Source organism: Mya arenaria, chromosome 3 (genome assembly GCF_026914265.1).
Source record: "Mya arenaria isolate MELC-2E11 chromosome 3, ASM2691426v1".
In the NCBI taxonomy this organism is placed as follows: Eukaryota; Metazoa; Mollusca; class Bivalvia; order Myida; family Myidae; genus Mya; species Mya arenaria.
Genome location: NC_069124.1, coordinates 22506303 through 22530543, shown reverse-complemented (window position 1 = coordinate 22530543; position 24241 = coordinate 22506303). Strand labels below are relative to the sequence as shown.

The following is a 24241-nucleotide window of genomic DNA, read 5'->3' as shown; positions in this document are numbered from 1 at the left end:
ATGCATACAACGTTTTGATTGGTCGATAATGATATCCGGAAAATGATCTATTTATAGTTTTGCACTCGATATCGCAGCGATTGAATCAGAGGATATATTTATCATTATCAAATCTCTTCTTAGTGGTGAGAGAAGCCCTTTGACCGTTTTCATTGCAACATGTTGTTATGTAAACAGCTTTCTCCTGTATAGTTTCAACAAATTACTCTTTTGTTTTTGATTGTTATCAGAATGAATTTCCTTGAAACTAGAGGTACATATAACCGCCAGCAGATAATTGAGAATTTGCACGTAAAATAAAATGTTATCAATATAGGGTTGATATATCCTTAATAACAACCGCGCGAACAAATTACAACGCTTTTCATTTTTACCACTTACTATTTACTCCTGGTGTTATATAGTGTTTCTAGAATTTCCTTTTCCTTCATATTCTTCCGCAACCATCAACATGTGTTTTCAATTAATCAATTAATAACTAACCGTTTATTGACAACCAAGAATATTTAATTCAAGTTTCAATTTATCTTCTGCTATTTTAAATTGTTGCAAAACACATTTGCACACACTTTTCTATGATAATGTGCCCACATGCTGTGTTCTGGATGTCGGAAGCTGGGATGAAGCCAGACTTGAATTCGGGAGCAAGCCGATAGATAAGAGCTACTTAGTGGGATTGTTTACAGCGAATGGAATATTGAATTGAACGTTTCTCCGAAATAAAGAACAAAAGAGATAAGGAATATCAGAAGAGGCTGTGCTAGAAATTTATACCGGTTTTGTTGATGGTTTGAATGCTTTAAGCTGTGGTTTACTAATTGTTTCGACATATCGAGATTTTGCGACGAATTTGTTGGTGCTTGTTGGATATTTGAGTCACGAGAATCATGTGTGGTGGAACTGCAATTGTTTGATACGCAAAACGCTCCAACCATGAGTGGGAGGCGGAAGCAGGAGTTTAACATTGTGTTGCTAGGGGCAGTGGGAGTCGGAAAATCAGGTAAGGGTTGATAAATGATAAAAACAAGCACCTCGTTTTATTTAAAATATTCTATTATTAGGGGTTTAGCCAGATTTTTAAAAAAAGGATAGGTTGCTGCAGGTATGGGACAGGGTGCTAAGGGTTAAAATGGCATTTGTATAGGGCTGATAGGAATAATATTTTTTTCTAGAAAGGTACATATTTAAAGTTTGGTATCATATTAACGCCGGTGACAAAATTATCATTTACAACACATTATCTATTCTACAGTTATACATCAGAGGAAAATGATATTAATTGAAATATACAAAATGATAGTAGTACAAGTTATGTGCAATAAACCATTTTTCCTTATGATGAATTTTATTCAAATTTGACAGAAAAGATGTACTTGTAATAGACTCTAAAACCGCATCTCTGATATTTTTTAAAAAACTCTTGAGACAAGTAATTCAATTTTTCAGATGTTGTTCATTATTCTTATATATCAAAATCTTGTTTCGACGATAAAAAATAATTTTTACTGGTTTTCATTGCAACATACTGTATAGGACTGAAAGAAATTGGGAACTTTGGGAATTTGACAGAAAATGAAAGGTAAATGCGTTTAAATGTAGAGATATTAGATTCCAACACCCAAATATGTAAAGTGTGTTTGCATTTATAATCAAAACATAATTTAATCGAAACGAAAGATATATTTAATAATCGAAGCATTTGATTCAATGAAGGCAGAAGGGTGTCCATGAAGTCTCCATAAGGGCAGAAGGGTACCCATGCTTGTCTCCATTAAGGCAGAAGGGTGCCCATGCTGGACTCCATAAGGACAGAAGGGTACCCATGCTTGTCTTCATTAAGGAAAAAAGGTGCCCATGCTGGTCTCCAAAAGGGCAGAATGGTACCCATGCTTGTCTCCATTAAGGCAGAAGGGTGCCCATGCTGGTCTCCATAAAGGCAGAAGGGTTTCCATGCTTGTCTCCATTAAGGCAGAAGGGTGCCCATGCTGGACTCCATAAGGGCAGAAGGGTTTCCATGCTTGTCTCCATTAAGGCAGAAGGGTGCCCATGCTGGACTCCATAAGGACAGAAGGGTACCCATGCTTGTCTTCATTAAGGAAAAAAGGTGCCCATGCTGGTCTCCAAAAGGGCAGAATGGTACCCATGCTTGTCTCCATTAAGGCAGAAGGGTGCCCATGCTGGACTCCATAAGGGCAGAAGGGTTTCCATGCTTGTCTCCATTAAGGCAGAAGGGTGCCCATGCTGGACTCCATAAGGACAGAAGGGTACCCATGCTTGCCTTCATTAAGGAAAAAAGGTACCCATGCTGGTCTCCAAAAGGGCAGAATGGTACCCATGCTTGTCTTCATTTGGGCAGAAGGGTGCCCATGCTGGTCTCCATAAAGGCAGAAGGGTAACCATGCTTGTCTCCATTAAGGAAGAAGGGTGCCCATGCTGGTCTCCATAAGGGCAGATGGGTGCCCATGCTTGTCTCCAATAAGACAGAGATGGGTGCTACCAAAAAGGAAGGACAGGGCGCAGCACCCTTCTGTAACTGTTACAATCTTACATATTTATACAAGGGTCCTGCTGAGATTCTGAGCAAGAGCTTATCAACATTGCAAATCATTACTTGTGTATATTCTGTAAATTCTGACAGGCTTTTGGCCAGAATATGTAATTTACAACATATTGGTCATTTCTTGTCAGTCAAGACAGTGAATTGTAATTCAATAGTGGCAAAAACGCATCCCTGCAGATGTTATCTGTTGGTTTCCAGATAAAAACATTTTTGGGGAAAGATTTGGTATAAATGCATACCACTGTTAAGCTCAAACCCTATATCATTATAAACGAACTGCTAAACCTAGAAACCGACGAATAATTTCAAGATAGCTTTATCTTATAATATATGTTGGGCTGTTAGCGGAATAACGTTTTTTTGTGCTTGCAAAACACGGTTATGGTAATAAGGAAGTACCCCACTATATTAGATTTGGCTGTGTATGTTAAAGCTGCACTATAACAGAATAAACGTTTTGACGACTTATTTTTTTGTCTTAGAACGAGCCAGTTTTTCATGGAAACCAGTGATATAAGACTGCTGACAAAAATAAGATCGCAGGTTTTCATATTTATGTTCAAACGTTGATGTTTTATGCATTTTCTTAAAGCGTTTGTAACGCTTTTAGCCACAAAACATTAATTTTCGAACGTACATATGAAAAACTGCGATCTGATTTTTGTCAGCAGTCTTTTATCACTGGTTTTAAGATATTTATGCAAAATTTGGCACATACCAAAACAAAAAAAAGTTGTCAAAACGGTAAAACTGTGAGAGTGCAGCTTTTATAATTGAAGTAAACAATATGTTGCCGACAATGGTATTGAGATCATTTTCAGGCATAATTTATACCATGCACAGCAACCTTTACCGCAAGTATATAGTTCCATTAAATTCAATTATATTGATAAAATTACTTAAAAAGAGAAGTCTATGTTTTATGTTTTGCTTGTTACATCTACTGTATAAAAATCATGGCATGATAAGTTTAGAGAGGATTGTTCCAGAAACCCGAAATCTACCATTAACTAACCATTGATGAAATAATCAAAGACTGCTTGTCTATACTAAAGCAAGCATATATCGTTGACTTCCCGTTGTTAACGGAATAGAACAGAACATAACAAAAAAAATATTTTGACTAACGCAAAACAGCTCATCGTCACATTACATGCACACATATAAAATACACGCACATAATCAATAAATACATATATAATTATATTATAATACGTTTTAAATGATTTATTGTAGTATGTATAGCTTTTAAGACAATAAATCGAGACTGTGAGTTTATTTCGGAAGCAATAATCAACCATTGACTTACCATTGTTGCCAATGAACCTTCTCAATCAAATCGAGACTGCTAGTTCATATTTCGGGAGCATTATATACGATTTACTTACGATAAGTGTCAGTCATATCGATACTACTAGTTCATATTTCGGAAGCATGATTATATAACATCGATTTACCATTGTTACAAATGAACAGTCTCAAACAAAGGGGACTACTAGTTGAATCTGTTATAATCTTTATTGGCATGCCACTACTTACTACTTATCTTACAGCTCTGACAGTGAAGTTCATCACCCGACGTTTTATCATGGAATACGACCCATCTATAGGTAAACATTGTGTGTATTTTAATTACCCAACGTATAAACAGCGTATGTTTGTATAGTGTAAATAATATAGACAATGAATGGTATGTGGCAATAAATAAATGCCAGATGTCGAAATTGATATGATTGAAGAATACTAAACCAATTAAACAGCTCGAGGCATGTTTAGCTCAGACACGACATGTGTCTGATAACTATTTCTTTGCCGATGCACCCAGTCTCTGAAGTTTTGTTTGCTTTACGTATTTGGCATAAGACGTTTTGTAAAATACATAAATCATGCATAGCCTCGAGTGAAATATTTATTTGTGGTGTTCACGGGGAAATGTGTATTGCGATCTTACATGGTATCATTTTTTTAAAATTATATATGCCTTTAAAATAAAATGACAGTTCATTGTAGTTTTTTTCTGAAAATATTGTATGCAAACGTAGCACTGTGTCCGCTGACGTTTGCCTCGAGTCTAAGAGCGTGCTAAAAAACAAAACAATTGCAAATATCGAATTGATTGTCTATTATTGCCAATATTAAATTGATTGTATACTTTTATCTCACTGAAAAAACTCTATAAATTACCGAAAAGCATGCACTAAATATAAACTAATATTCAGAAGAATGGATATATTTTAAGATGCACTCTTACTCCCAAATAAGATTTACCACCTTTAATAATATTGTTTTAATATTCCAAAAAGGATGAACACATATCGAAAACAATGTTTCTTACGAAGGATACCGAGTTTAATTTAAGAGCATAAAACACGGTATTTCTACCTTATGAGACTATAGTAGACCACAGAAAATGTTTAAGCATTCACAAATCATTTAATATGTTTGCGCTTCCTGCTATTAAATACACGGTTACAATCTTGTTATCAGTAATTAATATTTTTCATAAATACATTATTTAGTAAGTAGATGAAGGTTACTCAGTCAAAATTTATGTTTGTTATACATGTGAATATATTTTTTTAATAAGAGTGTCACTTGAACTGAGATAATAACTGTTTCTCACTGTTTAAATCGCACAATGGTTCGACTTACTGATTGACGTCGCGTGAAAACGTCTGTTTGGAATAGGTGTCAATGTTGTACTATGGAGGATCACGTGACTAAAATGGACCAGCCAACATTACTATTGTTAAAACACTATAAAATATATTTGATAAAAAAACCAACCTTTATAAACAAACAATTGTATTAACTGAGTGAAGAAAAAGGAAACATCATAATGCAAAAAACCTATATTTGACCGTTATTACAAACTTTTGGACATTGAATAACTTGTACCCGTCGGCTACGGTCTTTTTATAGCTTGGTTTACGACCCTTATGACCCGATTTATCAAAGCTCAAACTTTTCTTTGTTGCTTGTTTGGTATAACTAGGACGCAGTAAATGGTATTTCAATTACAATAACTTATTACAATGATTTTAATTGAGGACTTAGCTTGAAATGATATCCTTGAAAATACACAGTTCCTTATCAGTAATTGTAAAACGCTTAGGCCTAGAGACATCGAACTTGGTAGAGGTCCCTCATGCATGACCACCGCTCCGAGTAACTGTTTTTACGTCTGTCGGGCTAAGATCAAGGTCTCGGTGACCTTAGGCTTAAATCCGATTTCTTTCAATAAATGAAGAGATAACCAGATACCTCAAACTTGGTATGCTAGTAAACTGCAACTGCTTCCTTTAAGTCATGTTTCAACAACATTTGGACGTCTTTGATGCTTTGCACCAACATTAGTCTTGTAATCCGTTCATATGCTTTTTGTGCCTTTGAACTGGAATAAGATTGGATCTTTATGTTCCTGGTGGTCTTAATAGCTTTTATATCATGATGTTGCTCTATTCTATCAATTAGTGTATACGTAGCAGTAAAGAATATTCTTGTAATTGAATTTCAATGAAACAATCTTTTCTTTGGAAGGTACTGCTCGAAAGATTGTATCTCATTTTAAATCCACACTTTTTTCGGAAATTAACGAATACTTTGATTTTCTTGCTGGTAGTAATGGTTTCTAAATTGCTTCAATTAGATCAAAGTGTACTCTCTAAAACTTATTTTGATTCGTTATACCTTAATTTCTGAAAAAAAACCTACTTCCTAAAGTATCCGGTTGTATGTTTCAGTAAATCTTATTGACATGTTGAGGAAAATTATCGTGATTTGAAGTTTTGCTCATTAGCCTTAAAATAGTTAAAAGTTTATACTTTCCCTTTTTGCTGGGTATATACGTACCAAGTTATTTTCAATTTTTAACTTTTTTTCAGAGGACATTTACACAAAACAAGAGGACGTGGACGGACAAGAACTCATTGTCAACATAATGGACACATTTGAAAAGGTATGATACATTTTATTTATAAACAATAAAGAAAGAAAAGAAAAAAAAACAGCAATTATATTATAATAACAATTATATCACATAATGCCATTTTATTCTATCTTCTTCTTCTTCTTCTTCTTCTTCTTCTTCTTCTTCTTCTTCTTCTTCTTCTTCTTCTTCTTCTTCTTTTTCATCTAGAATCAAATACAAACAGCATATACAAAAATCATTATACAATGTACATGCAAACCCCCCGCTGTGCGCAGAGTACAAGTACCATTTTGAAGCATACAAACCGTACACAGACTGCACAAGTTAAGAATATTGCAAACGGAACAGCACACGCTGTGCGCAGAGTACAAGTACCATTTTGAAGCATACAAACCGTACACAGACTGACCAAGTTAAGAATATTGCAAACGGAACAGCGCACTTCCATTACGATAAGCCGCTACCAAGCAGATCTAGTGATAATACAAATTGTGGAGATATACACATTTCATGCAACAGCCGGATTGGTTATATTTTCTCATGATCAGCCTGTTGACTTAACAAAAGTATTTCAAACACCAGGTTACAAAATAAGGTTTAGGGTGACATTCAACTAAAATATATGCGGCACACAAGGCGCATTTGGACTGAAAATACGAACCTGTAAAAAGTATCTTGAAAATATCCAAAAATGCAAAATAATAGTTCACATATAAGTACCCATCGTGAACATATGCTAGCAACTGTATACATCTAAATGTTAACATGTGTTTATGTTGTCCCTGTGTGGGGTCTTGTGCTTTTTGAAAATAAAGTTGTCAAAGTGAACAAAACGACAGAGGCATTACGGAACCAGGACAGAACGGACAGCATGTTGGGATACTGAAGATAATGCAAATTACAGAATAACGTTTTATCACATGTGGTTGTACATCGGACTTGGGTATCTTTTCGATTAACATCTAGTGACATTGTTTGAAAAATACATAAATCATGATAAATCAACTATTTAAGTTTGAACGCACCGATTTCTTAAGCGCTTTTAGCGCTTTGATTTTATATACAAATGCGTTCCCAAGCATTTGACAGTTTCTAGCATTTTGTTTAACTATATTTTAGATGCTTTGGTTGGCATACTAGCACCCTCTCTCTGTATTTACGTGTTTTGGGCTGATATCGAATGCCATCTCCTGTTATACTTTTATTAAAAGTAATGTAATGTAAACGTTTATGTGAAAATCAGGAAAAGTAACAAATGCTTTGAATCCCTAGCGAGAGCTTGATAAGGAAGTACGTCAATAAACACCTGGAGATTTCCATACGTTTGAAAGATAATTGCTGTATTATTTCTCCTTTGTTTTGGGCTTCTTTTATAACGACAACCTTAACGATGTAATTATGATTAAGCCTCGGAATTGTTTAGAGAGAATTATTTCGAATTGAATAAGCCTTCTGATGTCTTATCCTTAGTAATTTGAATTGAAGTATGTGATTATATCTTTGTTTGAGATTGTTGAAACTTGCCCTACATCACTGCGAGCCAAACAGTGATCCTTCAGGCTCTATTTTGAAATGATTTTGATGATACTTGTCTGGATAATTAATAATAGTCTGTAAGCGAGCGCATCGGCACCGCGGGTCAACTCACCATGTATTCCATTAAACTGCATCAACTTAAAAAAATCCGACTGAGTACAGAAAGGTGATTATGTAATCGCAAAACAAGAAGGTTAAAATTCCTTCGATAACAATAAGATAAGAAAATTGTTTAGATCAATTTTATATGGTTGTATGTAACCTTAGGTCAGCCTCGTTTCACTTGTTTGTAAAGTTTAAAACTATGATATTATTTACATGATTTTTCAATCCAATCTGACTTAGGTCTATCTTGTGACATGGCTGAAACTTCAGAGGCTTGGATGTGCTAATTTAAATACATTCTCAAAAACACTCCGGTGAAGGAGTATAGATTGGTAGAAGCGATTTTCGAACCCGGCGACTCTATATGCTTTGAATCACAATATCGGCGTGAGGAATCACCTGACTTAAAGGGGTTCTCACATGGGTCAACAGGGGTTATAACCGATGAATTCAAATTTTTAAGTGACATTAATTTCTAAATCATTTTTTGGACAGGAAAGATATGAAATTATTCTTACCCTATAAAACAGACTAAGCTACTTTCTGCTTCTACAAGTGTGAACTATTTTAAGTTTTCTTGTATCTTAATGGTGCAATCCTTGGATTCATCATTGCATGTATGGTTTGTGTTTGGATAAGTTTAAACTTTGTTTATTTACCGTTTGCTAAGAAACTGTAGTTATTTTAACATGCTAAGTCACTCACGTTGGCACGATGCTACAATAAAGTGTACTTGTATTTCGGAGAGGGGGTGGGGCGAAGTGCCCAGAGAAACCCCACTTGTCCGGGTTGGTGACCTAGTCGGAAATCGATCCCGGGACGTCTTTGTGAGAAGCGAGTACGATAACCATTGCGCTAGCCGGACTAATTGATAATGGTTTGAAAACATTGAGAGCCGGTGCCAGGTCACTCTCACTTTCATTAGTTTCTTTCTTATAGTTGCTTATGTATAAACAAATTGAAATAATAATATACTACCGCAACAGTAGTGGATGCTTTTATATGATAATTCGTGCATCGCGGTGTACAAAGGCGTACGACAATATAATAAATCGTATCATGTTATGCGGCGGTCACACATAATCGATTATTGCTCCCGTTTGAGATCAGACAGCGCTACGCCACGAAATTTTTTATCAGGAATATCCTAACATTGTCTGAACGCAGTCGTTAACGTTCTTAACAGAGTCTTACGGATCGGGAACCAGCTTCTGCTGTATCGGATCAAAATCGTAATTTTTTTTTGTCTCAACGGTGTCTGGACGGTGTCCTGAGGAAGGGTATGATCTTGAAAAATACTTCATTGCCGTTTCTAGCTGATTGAGTCCAGATTGCGTCCAGATCTTCCCAATGTCTTCCATCAGCGTCGTTTCATTGTTACTTTCTGAATTCTTACTGTCAGACCATGCGAAAGATGTATATAAATCGGCTAAAAATCGGATTGAGAACGGGATAATCGGGACGAATTCGGCTGGAAACGACTTAATCGGGTCGCTTCCTTAACACTATCTGATTGTTGTCGTGGTTAAATCAATATTCTAACAATTTTTTGAATTTCCAGCCACAAATCACAGGATCTTTATCAGACTTTGACAAATTTTAATCGGAAATAGTCCTATCAAGAAAGGCAGCATAATGCGTGAATGTGTGACGGAGGCATAACACTTAAATCAGCTCTTTATTCTTGTCAACCGTTGCCAAAAGCGTAATATAAATGTGTTACCAAGAAACGGTCTCTAGTGTTATTCTGGACAACAAAAAACAAATATTTATAAAATTAAGGTTAGAGCTGTCAACGCAGTACTGAAGTGTTTAGACTGACACAATTGTTATTACATTAGGCATTCTATTTTTACTTTTCTCAAACAATCTTCAAAGACTTCCAACGTATGGCTTCCTAAAAACTTTTACGTCAGTAGACACCTGCAGCCAATTCTATAAAACTGGTTAAGTCTTTAGCTTGGTTAAAGTTGGCCAAAGGGTTCCAAGGCGGTACCTAACAATCCTTGATAAACCTACCTATGTTTTTATATACAGTATACATGCACTTAGTTGTTTGTGGAGTTTTGTGCTGTTCGTCTATGTTTCTTGTTTGTGATTGTTTGTGTGTCTGTGTTCTATGTCTTTGGCGTTTACCCAGTGCCAACAAACCGGGTTTATGTTTATGTTTTTGCTACTGAGCTTGTTTCTGTAGTTTTTCACATATGTATTCATTGATTGGTCAGTTTTTATCCAAAATTATACAATTTAAGATATTAACCAATGAAATCTTTTTAATGTGCAAACTACCCTTAAGATAACCTGTGGACAACTTATCCAAGTTTAATACATTTGGCTGCTGAAGATTTCTAAAACATAGATTGCTTTGCATTTGTATTCTTTCATATCGAAAACCTCAATGTTGTTCATTATGATTAAAAGACGAACTTGTTTAAAGTGAATTATGTCTAATTAATAAGACTAATAACGTCCTAACCTCAGTAATTTGAAGTGCAAATCGGCACCGCGGGTCGACTAGGAATGTAGCGTTTTAAACATCATCATCAGAAAACATTCGACTGATTGAAGAACAAACTGTCAGATATAATCTGTTTTCAGATCAACGCTTACATTTTCTGTATTACTTAGAAACATTTTGCCTTCTTTCTCACAATGTTACTGTGTTTGTTTTCGAAAGTCGTATTTATAGTTTTTTGTAGCTTAAATTAAGCACGTCTCATTCTTTTAAACAAGATGTATGATGATTTATCTTCCTTTCAGTGTTTTAAACAACAAAGCAAGCACCGCCAAAGTATGATACCATTAGCTTTAGATGGTAGATTTGTGTTTGACAAGTCTAAGTGCTTGTGGCGGTTGACTGCTATTTTCATAAGTTTGTTCAGATGCTTCCCAAGATTCAAAATCATTCCAAATGAAATTATGATTTATTCTATCAATGAGAATAATGGAGAAGGCATACGATATTCCATGCATCGCGGTCTAGATCAGTATATATCATACTACAGTCGAACCCCGTTGGCTTTAACTCACAGTGACCGGCAAAAAAACCCCACGAGCCTCTGGGATTTAAAGCTTAGCGGGAATGCCTACCTTCAGTATAAAGAAATCGGTCATTTACATTGAGTTCGAGCCAACAAGGAAATCGACCCAAATGAGTTCAAGCCAACGGGGTTTCACTGTGGTTGTTGCAAGGTCAAGGCAGACAAGGCGAACTACATCAGAGTTTATTATTGGGAACCTTAATACCGTAAGTCTAAATGACAATTTATTTATTTATGCAGTAAATCATCTTTCAACATTATCTTCTAAAAAGTGTCATATAACAAACCCATTGGTCCGGAACGAAACTCTGTGAGTCCCTCGAGTAGTTTGTGCACACATTACCTTAAAACAATGAATCATTATGACGCACATCTTTAAAGAGAAACACGTACTTAACATCAATGTAAACACATTTATAACAAATATAAATTTTGATTGATAAATCATTAACTACTTACTAAATAATGCATTTATGAATATATTAATTACTGATAACACGATTGTAACCGTGTGTGTAATAGCTGATTACGCACAAATATTAAATGACTGGTGAATGCTAAAAGATTTACAGTGATCAACTATCCTATTATGAGGTAGAAATATCAGTTTTCTGCACCTTTCTTTCAAATTCAACACGGTTTCCTTCATACGAACCATGGTTTTCGATGTTTGTTCATCCTTTTCGTAAATTAAAACAGTTGTATTAATTGCGGTATATTTGTTTTGGGAGTAATCGTTAAGGATGATATATCCTCGGGAAAGACAATGCGTTTAGGACTGAGATGCGCACCAAAATGAATGACTGCTAGCGAGTGGTGATGTAGGATGTTTGCACAGACCGATGACAAATTAAAAATATTTTAAAACAGTTCTAGTGTTTGTATCACTTTGATAGTTGGTTTTGTTCAGCTAAATATATAACAATCTGCTAGTGGAAGTAGAAATTCCAACACTGAATATACTTATCAGTTTATCGCAGCGTACGACCAACTGACATTTATGAATTCACGATTGATTTGTTCTAAACTGACTCAAATCTTGCTTAATCGTTGCATACCCATCGAAAAACCATAAGCATAATGCATTATGGTGAACATCGGTGCAAAATCATTCATTCAATCGGTGTTCGGAGGAAGCAATTACAGTTTTTGTCTGCATCTATGCATACTGATATTCCATCCGATAACGATAGTGTAAGGGGAAGGAACTGCAATGTAGATATGTTAGAACCCTTATAGAATGTAACCATACTTAGGATTTTAGCCAGGTTATAAAAACGATAAGCTGCTGCAGAAAAGGGACAGGGTGCTAAGGGTAATGAAAAACTTGAACCTATTGAATTTGGATGAAAATGTTAGAATATATAATTAAAGTAACATTATGTTTAATGCCAGATATATAAAGTGTGTTTGTATGTTTTATCTAATTATAAGTTTTAAACAAAACGAACAATATATTTAATACTCTTGAACATTTATACCTAGGCAGAAGGGTGTCCATGCTGGTTCAAATATATAAAACAAAAATAGTATGTACTACACACAGTTATGAAACAGACAAGATCAAAATGAACAGTAACCATCAATGGATTAGATTTTAGATATAAACATACATATTCAGAATATCCACATGCATGTTAAAGAACTAGTGTAGCTCTGTCTGTGCACTATGCACCAAAAACTTAAAATGACTAACAATCTTTTCGGAGCACTCGCTGAATGGGCCTTGCCCGAGTGCAAGTATAAATAAGCTTACACACCCACTATTATTACTACATTTCGCTTTTTTCACTTTCCTCAAACAATCTTCTAAGAATTCCACCAAATAGTTTGCTAAAAACCTACGTTAGAAAACACCTGAACATTTCTAAAACTAAGGTTGCTTTGTATTAGTTTTCTATCTTTCGTAATGAAAACCACAATGATGTTCATGATGATTTTAAGAGGAACCTGTTTATAGTGAATTATATCTAATTGATAGGACTATCTATGTCCTTCCCTCGTTAGTTTGAAGGGCTTATCGGCACCGCGGGTCGACTGGGCATGTTGCGTTTTAAACATCATCATCTTAAAACATTCCACTGATTGAAGAACGTTGATAATGTAATCTCAATACAAGAAGGATCACCATCAGATCAAATGATACAGACATTATCAAGAACAACTGTCAGATAAAATATATTTTTCAAATCAACGCTTACATTTTCTGGATAACTAGAAAACATTTTGCCATCGTTTTCACAATCTTACTGTGTTTGTTTTCAAAAGTCGTCTTTATAGTTTTTTTGTTGCCTATATTAAGCAGGTCTCCTTCTATTAAACAAGATGCATTATGATTTATCTTCCTTTCAATGTTTTAAACAACAAAGCATCGCCAAAGTATGATACCATTACCTTGTTTTAGATGGTAGATTTGTGTTTGACAACACTGAGTGCTTGTGGCGGTTGACTGCTATTTTCATTAGTTCGTTCAGATGATTGCCAAGATTCCAAATGAAATTATGATTTATTCCATCAATCAGAACAATGGAGAAGGCATGAGAAATGTACCGTTGTCTGGATCCGTATTATCATATTATGTCAGTGTGTGTATACCACGTGACATATTACGTCATAAATGCTACGTCGAAAGGCAACATTTTGATTGAATGGAGACTTAAAACAAAAATAACTTTGAAAAAGTTATCTTTGTTTTAAGTTTCCAATCCAATGTTTACCGGGGTAGTCTATCGCCTTAATCCCAGTGTTAAAATATCGTCGGTATAATTATCTGTATGATTAAAACTCGGAAACCATTATACGCTATTATTTTATACGGGGAAACTCAGCTGAGACAGCAACATGATTGTTGTTTAGTCACTTAATCATTTAAACTGATGTATTATCGGCATCCTACTAGCTCGCATTGACAAATCTAGGCATGCTTTAAGGAAATACGATATATGCCGATTTTTTATTGATCTAGTCCCTGTAAACGATGGAGCCTTATAATGCACATCTTTCATATTAATGCATCCACAGGAAAGACAATGCGTCCAGGACTCGAGATAGGCATGAAAATAATGACTGATGGCGAGTGATAATGTAGGATGTTTGCACAAACCGACGACAAAACTGAATAATTCAAAACAATTCTAGTGTTTGTATCACTTTGCTAGTTGGTTTTCTTCAGCTAAAAGTAACAATATGCTAGTGGAAATAGAAATTCGAGTCCCACATGTACATATAAGTTTATCGCGGCATACGCTAACTGACATTTATAAAATCATGATTGATTTGTTCTTTACAGACTCAAATATTTGCTACATGTGTGCATACCCATCGAAAAACCATAAGTATAATGCATTATGGTGAATATCAGTGTAAAATCATTATATTCATTCAATCGGTGTTCGGAGGAAGCAATTACAGTTTTTGTCTGCTTTCAAGATATTTCATTCGATAACGGTATTGTAAGGGAAAGGAACTCCAGACTAGATCTGTTAGAACCCTTCAAGAATGTTACCATACCTAGGATTTTAGCCAGGGTTTAAAAGGATAGGTCGCTGCAGAAAAGGGACAGGGTAATAAGGGTTATGAAGAACTTGAACCTATTGAATTTGGCAGAAATAGTTAGATCTTATATTTAATTGAAGTAATATTAGATTTTGGAGGTTAGATATTTAAAGTGTGTTTGTATTTATTATCTTATAAAAGGTTTTAAACAATACAAAAATATATATTGACACTTTTGAGCATTTATACCTAGGCAGAAGGGTTTCCATGCTGGTTTTAAATATAAAAACAAAACAAAATGGTATGTACTACACACAGTTATGAAACAGACAAGGAGATCAAAACAAACAGTAATCATAAATGGATTATATTCCAAATATAAACGGACATATCCAGAATATCCACTGGTGCACGTTAAATAACTAGTGTAACTCTAACTGTCTGTGCAATTTGCACCAAAACCTTAAAATGACTAACAATCTTGTCGGAGCATTCGCTGAATGGGCTTTGCCCGAGTGCAAGTATAAATAAGCTTACACACCCACTATTATTACAACAATTGGCTTTTTTCACTTTCCTCAAACAATCTTCTAAGAATTGTTTTGTATTGGTTTTCTATCTTTCGTAATGAAAACCACAATGATGTTAATGATGATTTTAAGAGGAACCTGTTTATAGTGAATTATATCTAATTGATAGGACTACCTATGTCCTACCCTCAGTAATTTGACGTGCAAATCGACACCGCGGGTCGATTAGGAAAGTAGCTTTTTAAACATCATCATCTTAAAAAATTCCACTGATTGAAGAACGGTGATAATGTAATCTCAAAACAAGAAGGATCACCATCAGATCAAATGAAACAGACATGTTCAAGAACAAACTGTCAGATAAAATCTATTTTCAATTCAACGCTTACATTTTCTGTATTATTTAGACACATTTTGCCTTCTTTTTCAGAATCTTACTGTGTTTGTTTTCAAAAGTCGTTTTTAGATTTTTTTGTAGCTTATTATTATTAAGCAGGTCTCATTCTATTAAACAAGATGCATGATGATTTATCTTCCTTTCAATGTTTTAAACAACAAAGCACCGCCAAAGTATGATACCATTACCTTGTTTTCGATGGTAGATTTGTGTTTGACAACACTGAGTGCTTGTGGCGGTTGACTGCTATTTTCATTAGTTCTTTCAGATGCTTGCCAAGATTCCAAAAGAAATTATGATTTATTCTATCAATAAGAACAATGGAGAAGGCATAAGAAATGTACCGTGGTCTGGATCCGTATATCATATTATGTCAGTGTGTGTATACCACGTGACAAATTACGTCTTAAATGCTACGTCGAAAGGCAACATTTTGATTGAATGGAGACTTTAAACAAAAATAACTTTGAAAAAAGAAAAGTTATCTTTGTTAAGTTTCCAATTCAAAGTTTACCGGGGTAGTCTACCGCCTTAATCCCAGTGTTAAAATATCGTCGGTAAAATTATCTGTATGATTTAAACTCGGAAACCATTATACGCTATTTTTTATAGGGGGGGGGGGGGGGGGCTCAGAGAAGACAGCAACATGATTGTTGATTAGTCGTTTAATCATGAAAACTGATGTATTATCGGCCTCCTACTAGATCGCATGTGAATGCATGCTTTGAGGAAATACGGTATTTGCCGATTTTTTTATTATCTGTGATCTAGTCCCTTTAAAACCATTCATACTTATGACGCACATCTTTCAAAATTATGGACCCTTAAAGACAATGCGTTCAGGACTGAGGATGCACATTAAAAATGACTGCGGACGAGTGATGATATAGAATGTTTGCACAGACCGATGACAAAACTAGATAATTAAAAAAATAACAATTCTAGGATTTGTATCAATTTGCTAGTTGGTTTTATCACCTAAATGTAACAATCTGCTAGTTGAAATAGAAATTCGAACCCTAAATATACATACAACTTTATCGCGGCATACGCTAACTAACATTTATGAAGTCATGACTCAACTTTTTGCTACATCGGTGCATACCCATCGAAAAACCATAAGCATAATGCATTATGGTGAATATCAGTGAAAAATCGTTATATTCATCCAATCGGTGTTCGTTGGAAGCAATTAAAGTTTTTGTCTGCTTCCATGCATACTGATATTACATTCGATAAGGATAGTGTAAGGGGAAGGAACTCCAGACATCACATTTAGAACCTTTCAAGAATGCTACCATACTTCTCATGCTATTAGCGGCGGAGCTTGTTACAGCAATGTTCACGTGACGATTAATGACTTAATACACTAATAAAAGAATGAAAACTACAGGAACAAGCCTGGAAGTCGAACATTAAAAACTCTGTTTAGGCAAGGCACCGAACTACAATGAGTTAGAGACACGAACGTAAGTCATATCATTTGCCTGCTTCCATGCGTACTGATATTCCATTTTATAATGATAGTGTAAGGGGAAGGAACTCCAGACTAGATCTGTTAGAACCCTTCAAGATTGTAAGCATACTTAGGATTTAAGCCAGGATTAAAAAGGATAGGTCGCTGCAGAAAAGGGACAGGGTAATACGGGTTATGAAGAACTTGTACCTATTGAATTTGGCAGAAATAGTTAAAACTTGTATATAATTGAAGTAATATTAGGTTTCAAATGCCAGATATTTAAAGTGTGTTTGTATTATTTTCTCATTATAGGTTTTAAACAATGCACACAATATATTTGACACTCTTGAGCATTTATACCTAGGCAGAAGAGTGTCCATGCTGGTTCAAATATATAAAACGAAAATAGTATGTACTACACACAGCTATGAAACAGACAAGGAGATCAAATCAAACAGTAATCATAAATGGATTATATACCAAATATAAACAGACATAGTCAGAATACAACCGGTACATTGTTTTTAGCAAGTTGTTGTGTCAAATTTGAGAACGCTATCTAAAAGCATGAAATATGAATGCGGTTTTCCAGTTTGGTTGGAATTAATCATATAAAACACAGACCTTCTGCCATAGGGAGGGCTCAAACTGGTAGAACACGAATACACCATAAATGTCATAGACAAGCAAGTACTATTTAAAACATTTCAATGAATCTGGGACGAATATCTACTCCCAGAATGAATAAAATCCCCCCAAAAGTATAGCATCGTAAATGTCGCACACATCCAATATATACTTTTTTCAAAAAGTATAATGGGTCGGATCAAATACACACAAGAGCACACATTATAACGTCAAACAAAGACTTAAGGACGAATGAAATAATGGACTACCAATTCTTATCTTAAAGAAGTACAATAAGGTATACCTTCAATTTATTCCAGGACGACTCGAATAGTGATCGGTACTATAGTTGGGCGGACGCATACATGATCGTGTACGGTATAACAGACCGGGACAGTTTCGCCACTGCGCGGGATTATCTGGTCAGGGTCACTGACTATTTGAAGGCCACGGGGAAAGACTGTCCTGTGGCGCTCGTTGGAAATAAGTCTGACCTTGAACGTTACAGGTATGCATTATCAGTGCGTGAATACCACGTGATAAATTAAGTCATATGTGCTACGTCGGAAGGCAACATTTTGTTTGAAATGAAGACTTAAAACAAAGATAACATTTTAAATGAAACAAAGGGCAGTCTATGCCACTTAAAGAGCCCCGCCTTCGTTTTATTACCGGAGTTTAGCTAGATGATAAGTTTCTCCAAACCCTTCGACAAACCTGTTTCCAAAATAATGTTTTGACAGTGCTCCGTCAGACGGTCGTCTTCCATTTGATATCAGCGGCTTTTATAACGACCAGTCCAAATATGGAAACAAACTCAGAAAAGCCCTTTCATTAATTTACAAAAAAATAAATGTTAATAATTGTACGATTTCGTACAGAAATTAAATTCAGAAAATTCATCGTCAAAATTCATCTAGAAAGAAATACAATGAACTCGGGACACTCACTTGAAAGTTCTAAATGATGGCCCGAGGAGCCATGATTACAAACAGTCTCAAGTCCGAGTCCAACCTCTGACTCAGAAAAGCACTTTTATTATATTAAAAAACTTTTTTTCTTCTCGTTTTACAAAAAAAATAAAACTAAAGATACGGGATTGAGCAATTTAAGATAAAAACAAAAATAATCACCAAATTTCATCATCAGTACTCAACTTGTGGGAAAGTAACAATGAAAGAAAGATTTGCAGTTTGCCACCTGAGTCTGAACTCCGACCTGAAACCGTTCGTAATCATGACAGTGAACAGTGCAATCATACGACGAATACTCACTGCACTAGATTACTCATAAAATTATTCCATTTGAAGTGATAACAGAGAGGCCGTCCTAGACGTTCAGCACATGTATCAGTTGATAAAATGAAAATTAATTGGTATAGTTTACTCAGTGAGTAAGATGGTAAAGAAGTTGAAAAGTGATTGATGCCTCTCTGAAATCTGGGACATTTGATATTTTAGAAACTGAAGAACTTTTAAAGTGACTCGCTCATGGTTTGCAAAATGCACTTTTTTAATTACGAAATAAAGTGTGGCAAATCATAAGGAGTTTTGAAACAAAAATACCAAAAGCCGGAACCCTTCAGCAAATGTTGATATTTGCTCAAATATCGTCTTTGAAGACCACAATTTTCTTTGGCGTTTATAACGCGATTGAAAATTAATTACGGCTGTGGTGTTGCGAGATTGGTTGATTGACATTATCACGTGATGTTATCATTCTGTAAGAGGTCAACATTATTCCTACTGTTGTTAAAGTCCCGGTGGTTAAGCCGGCTGTTTACTATTTTTTTCTTTACTTTACCGGCATGGGTGCGTATTTTTTACTGCAATTTCGATATCATAGAGTAAAATAATGATTAAATAAGTGTTGTTGATTTTTAAATGCATTACCGGAAAAACTAAATTTTGGTCCAAAAACATAAGCGAGTCACTTAAAGTATTACACGGTTTCCTTCATATTTGATTTACGAATACATGTGTACATTCAATGCCTACTGGCTGCCAATACGAATAAACCATACACTTAATAATATAAATCAGTTAGTTAGGCCTTTCCATCATAAAATTATAGTAAAATGCACATTCTAATAATTCCAACAGAATCGGATATTTGTATTATAGGCCATAACAACGCGATTTTCTCTGATTTATGTGCAACTTGTCAGAAAACTGGATGTATGGCAATGCAAACTAGTTCTACGCTATAGTATATTCTTTCTTTGAGAAAGAAAGCTTGCACTGTTCAGCAAAAAATAGCTGCCTACGAAGCTACCTGTAAAGTGTCAGAGAATCATTCTTTAACTTCACGCTATCTATAAAAAGGTTGCTTTTCTAATACACAATTAATCTATGGGCGTTGCGTGTCATGCCATGATCGGTTTAAGATAATGGATACAGTCGAACCCCGTTGGCCCGAACTCTCAAGGACCGGCGAAAATACCTCGAATCTCGGAAAAATCGAGCCAAGAGGGAATGTTTACCTTCAGTATGAAAAAATCGATTCTTTGCATCTTGTTTGAGCCAGCGATGAATTCGAGCCAAGCGAGCTCGAGCCAACGGACTACGACTGTAGTTTTACATTAAAGAAACACCATAAACGCCATGTTTTGTCAATCTTTGTAGGCAAATCACGAAACTCGAAGGACAAGCACTCAGTTGTGACTTTGACGGACTATTTTTTGAGTGTACAGCAGCGGAGGAATACGAATGTGTGGAGGACACATTTCACGGACTAATTTATTCAATACAAAAACACAGGGGAGACAAACACACAGTCTGTCCGCCACCTTTGTTTATATCAGAGGAAAGACTACAGTCGGGATTGAAAACCAGACCACGTTCTCCAAGAAACGGTGCCGCCGACAAAAAGGACGAAAAATCACCAAATAAAAAGACTCCCACAAGCTTCAAGCTATTCAATAAAAGTTTTAAGATTTTTAATTGATTTAATATTTGAATATTTGTTTTAACATTGTGTTTATTGTCAGGTATAAATTAATGAGAATTCTAGAACTCCTGGGGCCATGATAACGTACAGTCTGAAGTACTAGTCTAGACTTAGACTCCGAACGCATTCTTATGAAGGAACACAAACTCATCTTTGTTGCATGGTTTTACAAAAGAACATAGTGTAAATAGCGGTAAAACATTCAAATAGTAGCATAATACAGCAAAAATCACAATCAATGCTTTTCTAGAAGGAAAGATACAATGCAGATTTGCTATTTTGAGTCTTGATTTTGAACTCAGGCATTTGTTATCACGGCCCCAGATTTCTTCAATCGAATGCAACTGTATTGATTGTTGTTTGGGTTATAACATAAAACGTGTTTGTTTCAATATAACAATTTTATTTTCCAGATATTCAACAATTTGAGATAATCAAATAATTTACGGTGACATTAATACACGAATATTAGGCAAAATATATGTTTTATGCACCACACGTTGTAATTTCGACATAACGAAGAAGGAAGTTTTGAACCTTATAAACTACATCTCGCTTATGTCATTGGAACGTGTTATCAAATTATTCGTTAAGGAAGTGCGGCATGCCGCACTTTGATTATTCGTAGACAAAAGTTTTTTGTTTAAATTGTGCCTCAAATTAGTGCATTCGTGTCTAATCAGCAATGTACTCCAGACGTTGTGCTGTTCACTGCAAGAACACTGGCTGTTGATTGGCTATTGTGTTTTTGGCATTTAAAATACAGACATCATTTATTAAGAGATATTTTTTTCCCTTTTTTCGTTTAAGATCTTGTAAACTCAAAGTAGAAACACTATATATGTCTACTTTGTTATGTCTGGTGCTGAGTAAATAACAAAAAAAAAACACAATACACTTTGAATTGTTAATGTAATATTTTATCATAATAAAGTCTTTGTTATAATGCTTCATTTTCTATTCCGATCATTAAGATTTTTGATGTTGTGTAGTATTTGCTATGATCAGCCATTTTAAAAGAAACAGCTACACATTTTAATCTGTTTCATGCATATTGACTATTTAAATCGCGAGCAATATTCAGATTATACACAGAAATATGTCGTAAACATACATCGTACGATAGCTGGCGTTCCATTGAAGCTTTGGAGGCCGCGGGGGTGGGGACTAATCACCATCGGGACAACTGAACAAATCAAGCAGTCATCGTAGCAATTCAAGCCATTCTTCTTTATAACACAAGCTTTATATCAAGCAAACAGCATGTGTACAAAATTACATATATGCTTACACTACCAACCACGCATTTTTTGCACATTTCGAACATCGCCGCGATTTTTCCTTACCACGGACGTTATCTTTTTCGATCTAATTTTCACTATACGCGTCAATTAAAACATAATGCCAACCGCGTTGTTCCACCGCGTTCCACCGCGTCGAGTCACGGCGATACGCGGCGAAGCGAAGTTTAATTAACGGTAATTAAGGTAGCTGTCAATTTTCTGAAGGCGTGTTCTTAGTTCCCGTTCTATACCTTTAATTCTAGTCAGTTTTATTTAACACACACAAACTCGATCAGTTATCTAAAATTCTTGGTTCGTATTAAAACGTTGCTTGATCTCTAAAAAGTATGCTTTGCAACTGTGAAAGTATTAAGACGCTACTGTCAACTTGTTCAACAAAAATCGCGATAAGTCGCATCGCGGCGATTCGCCGCGTGCATATTTTCGGAAGTCGTAAGCGGTAGCAATGATGAACGCGGCGATGACGCGCACCACCGCGTTGCCTACAGCGGGATATATAGCCGCGATTTCCCGCTATGAAGCAATCTCTCTCGCGTTTGCAACGCGTTTTTTTGCAAAAACGCGTGGTTAGTAGTGTATATAAACGTTAAACTTTGAACATTTATTTACGGAAGGTCTTTCACTTGGTTATATTATAAGCCCAGAATGTCAAAGCAAATGCTATTAACGTCAACACAAATAAACACGTACATAAAACAATTATATATAAACAATTTTGTCTTCTTAACATTGTAAACCGAAAAAAAATACGAGTTCACCGCGGCGTTGGATGGATTGACTGAGAGCAGTTCGTCTAAATAATTGCACGGTAGTTTTAAGGTCTCTGCGATATGTATTGGTCTTTCACGATATTTCCTCAGTTACTTCAAGTCTATATACAAGTACGAAGCTCCTTTGATGCTTTCTGACATAGTTACAGAAACAATTACAGATATGTAGGACTTCTGTTCGGTATGGTTAAGAATACTGCGGCTTTCCACGAGTTTATAGAAGATGTGAACGCATATAGATTTGGGTTTGATACGTTATGCCACGAATAAGGTATGAGTACAACTCAAAAGGTATTAGTATGACTCGGTACGGTATATAGTAAGGTATCAGTACGAATCGGTACGATATAAAGTAAGGTATGAGTACGACTCGGTACGATTTATAGTAAGGTATGAGTACGACTCAGTACGATTTATAGTACGGTATGAGTAGGACTCGGTACGATATCTAGTAAGGTATGTGTATGAATCGTTACGTTATATAGTAAGGTATGAGTACGACACGGTACGATTTATAGTAAGGTATGAGTACGACACGGTACGATATATAGTAAGTTATTAGTACGACTCGGTACGATTTTTAGTTAGGTATTAGTACGACTCGGTACGATTTATAGTAAGGTATTAGTACGACTCGGTTCGATTTATAGTAAGGTATTAGTACGACTCGGTACGATTCATAGTAAGGAATGAGTACGACTCGGTACGATTTATAGTAAGGTATAAGTACGACTCGGTACGATTTATAGTAAGGTATTAGTACGACTCGGTACGATTTATAGTAAGGTATTAGTACGACTCGGTACGATTTATAGTAAGGTATTAGTACGACTCGGTACGATTTATAGTAAGGTATTAGTACGGTATAATATGTAGTAAGAAATTAGTACGACTCAATACCATATGAAGTAAGGTATGAGTACGACTCAATACGATATGTAGTAAGGAATGAGTACGACTCAAAACGATATGTAGTAAGGAATGAGTACGACTCAAAACGATATGTAGTAAGGAATGAGTACGACTCAAAACGATATGTAGTAAGGAATGAGTACGACTCAAAACGCTATGTAGTAAGGAATGAGTACGACTCAAAACGATATGTAGTAAGGAATGAATACGACTCAAAACGATATGTAGAAAGGAATGAGTACGACTCAATACGATATGTAGTAAGAATGAGTACGACTCAATACGATATGTAGTAAGGAATGAGTACGACTCAAAACGATATGTAGTAAGGAATGAGTACGACTCAAAACGATATGTAGTAAGGAATGAGTACGACTCAAAACGCTATGTAGTAAGGAATGAGTACGACTCAAAACGATATGTAGTAAGGAATGAGTACGACTCAAAACGATATGTAGTAAGGAATGAGTACGACTCAAAACGATATGTAGTAAGGAATGAGTACGACTCAATACGATATGTAGAAAGGAATGAGTACGACTCAATACGATATGTAGAAAGGAATGAGTACGACTCAAAACGATATGTAGAAAGGAATGAGTACGACTCAAAACGATATGTAGTA

At 35.4% G+C, this 24241-nt stretch overlaps 1 protein-coding gene across 1 annotated transcript; it reads left to right on the top strand.

Annotated features, from left to right (window-relative positions):
• The first annotated feature begins 627 nt into the window (after positions 1-627).
• LOC128226799 (ras-like protein family member 12) lies at positions 628-21576 on the top strand. Its single transcript, XM_052936858.1, has 5 exons — positions 628-1000; positions 4114-4170; positions 6445-6518; positions 18002-18189; positions 20306-21576. Exons 1-5 carry the CDS (start codon positions 934-936, stop codon positions 20625-20627), a joined length of 708 nt encoding a protein of 235 aa, XP_052792818.1. The 5' UTR covers positions 628-933; the 3' UTR covers positions 20628-21576.
• Positions 21577-24241: the final 2665 nt, after the last annotated feature.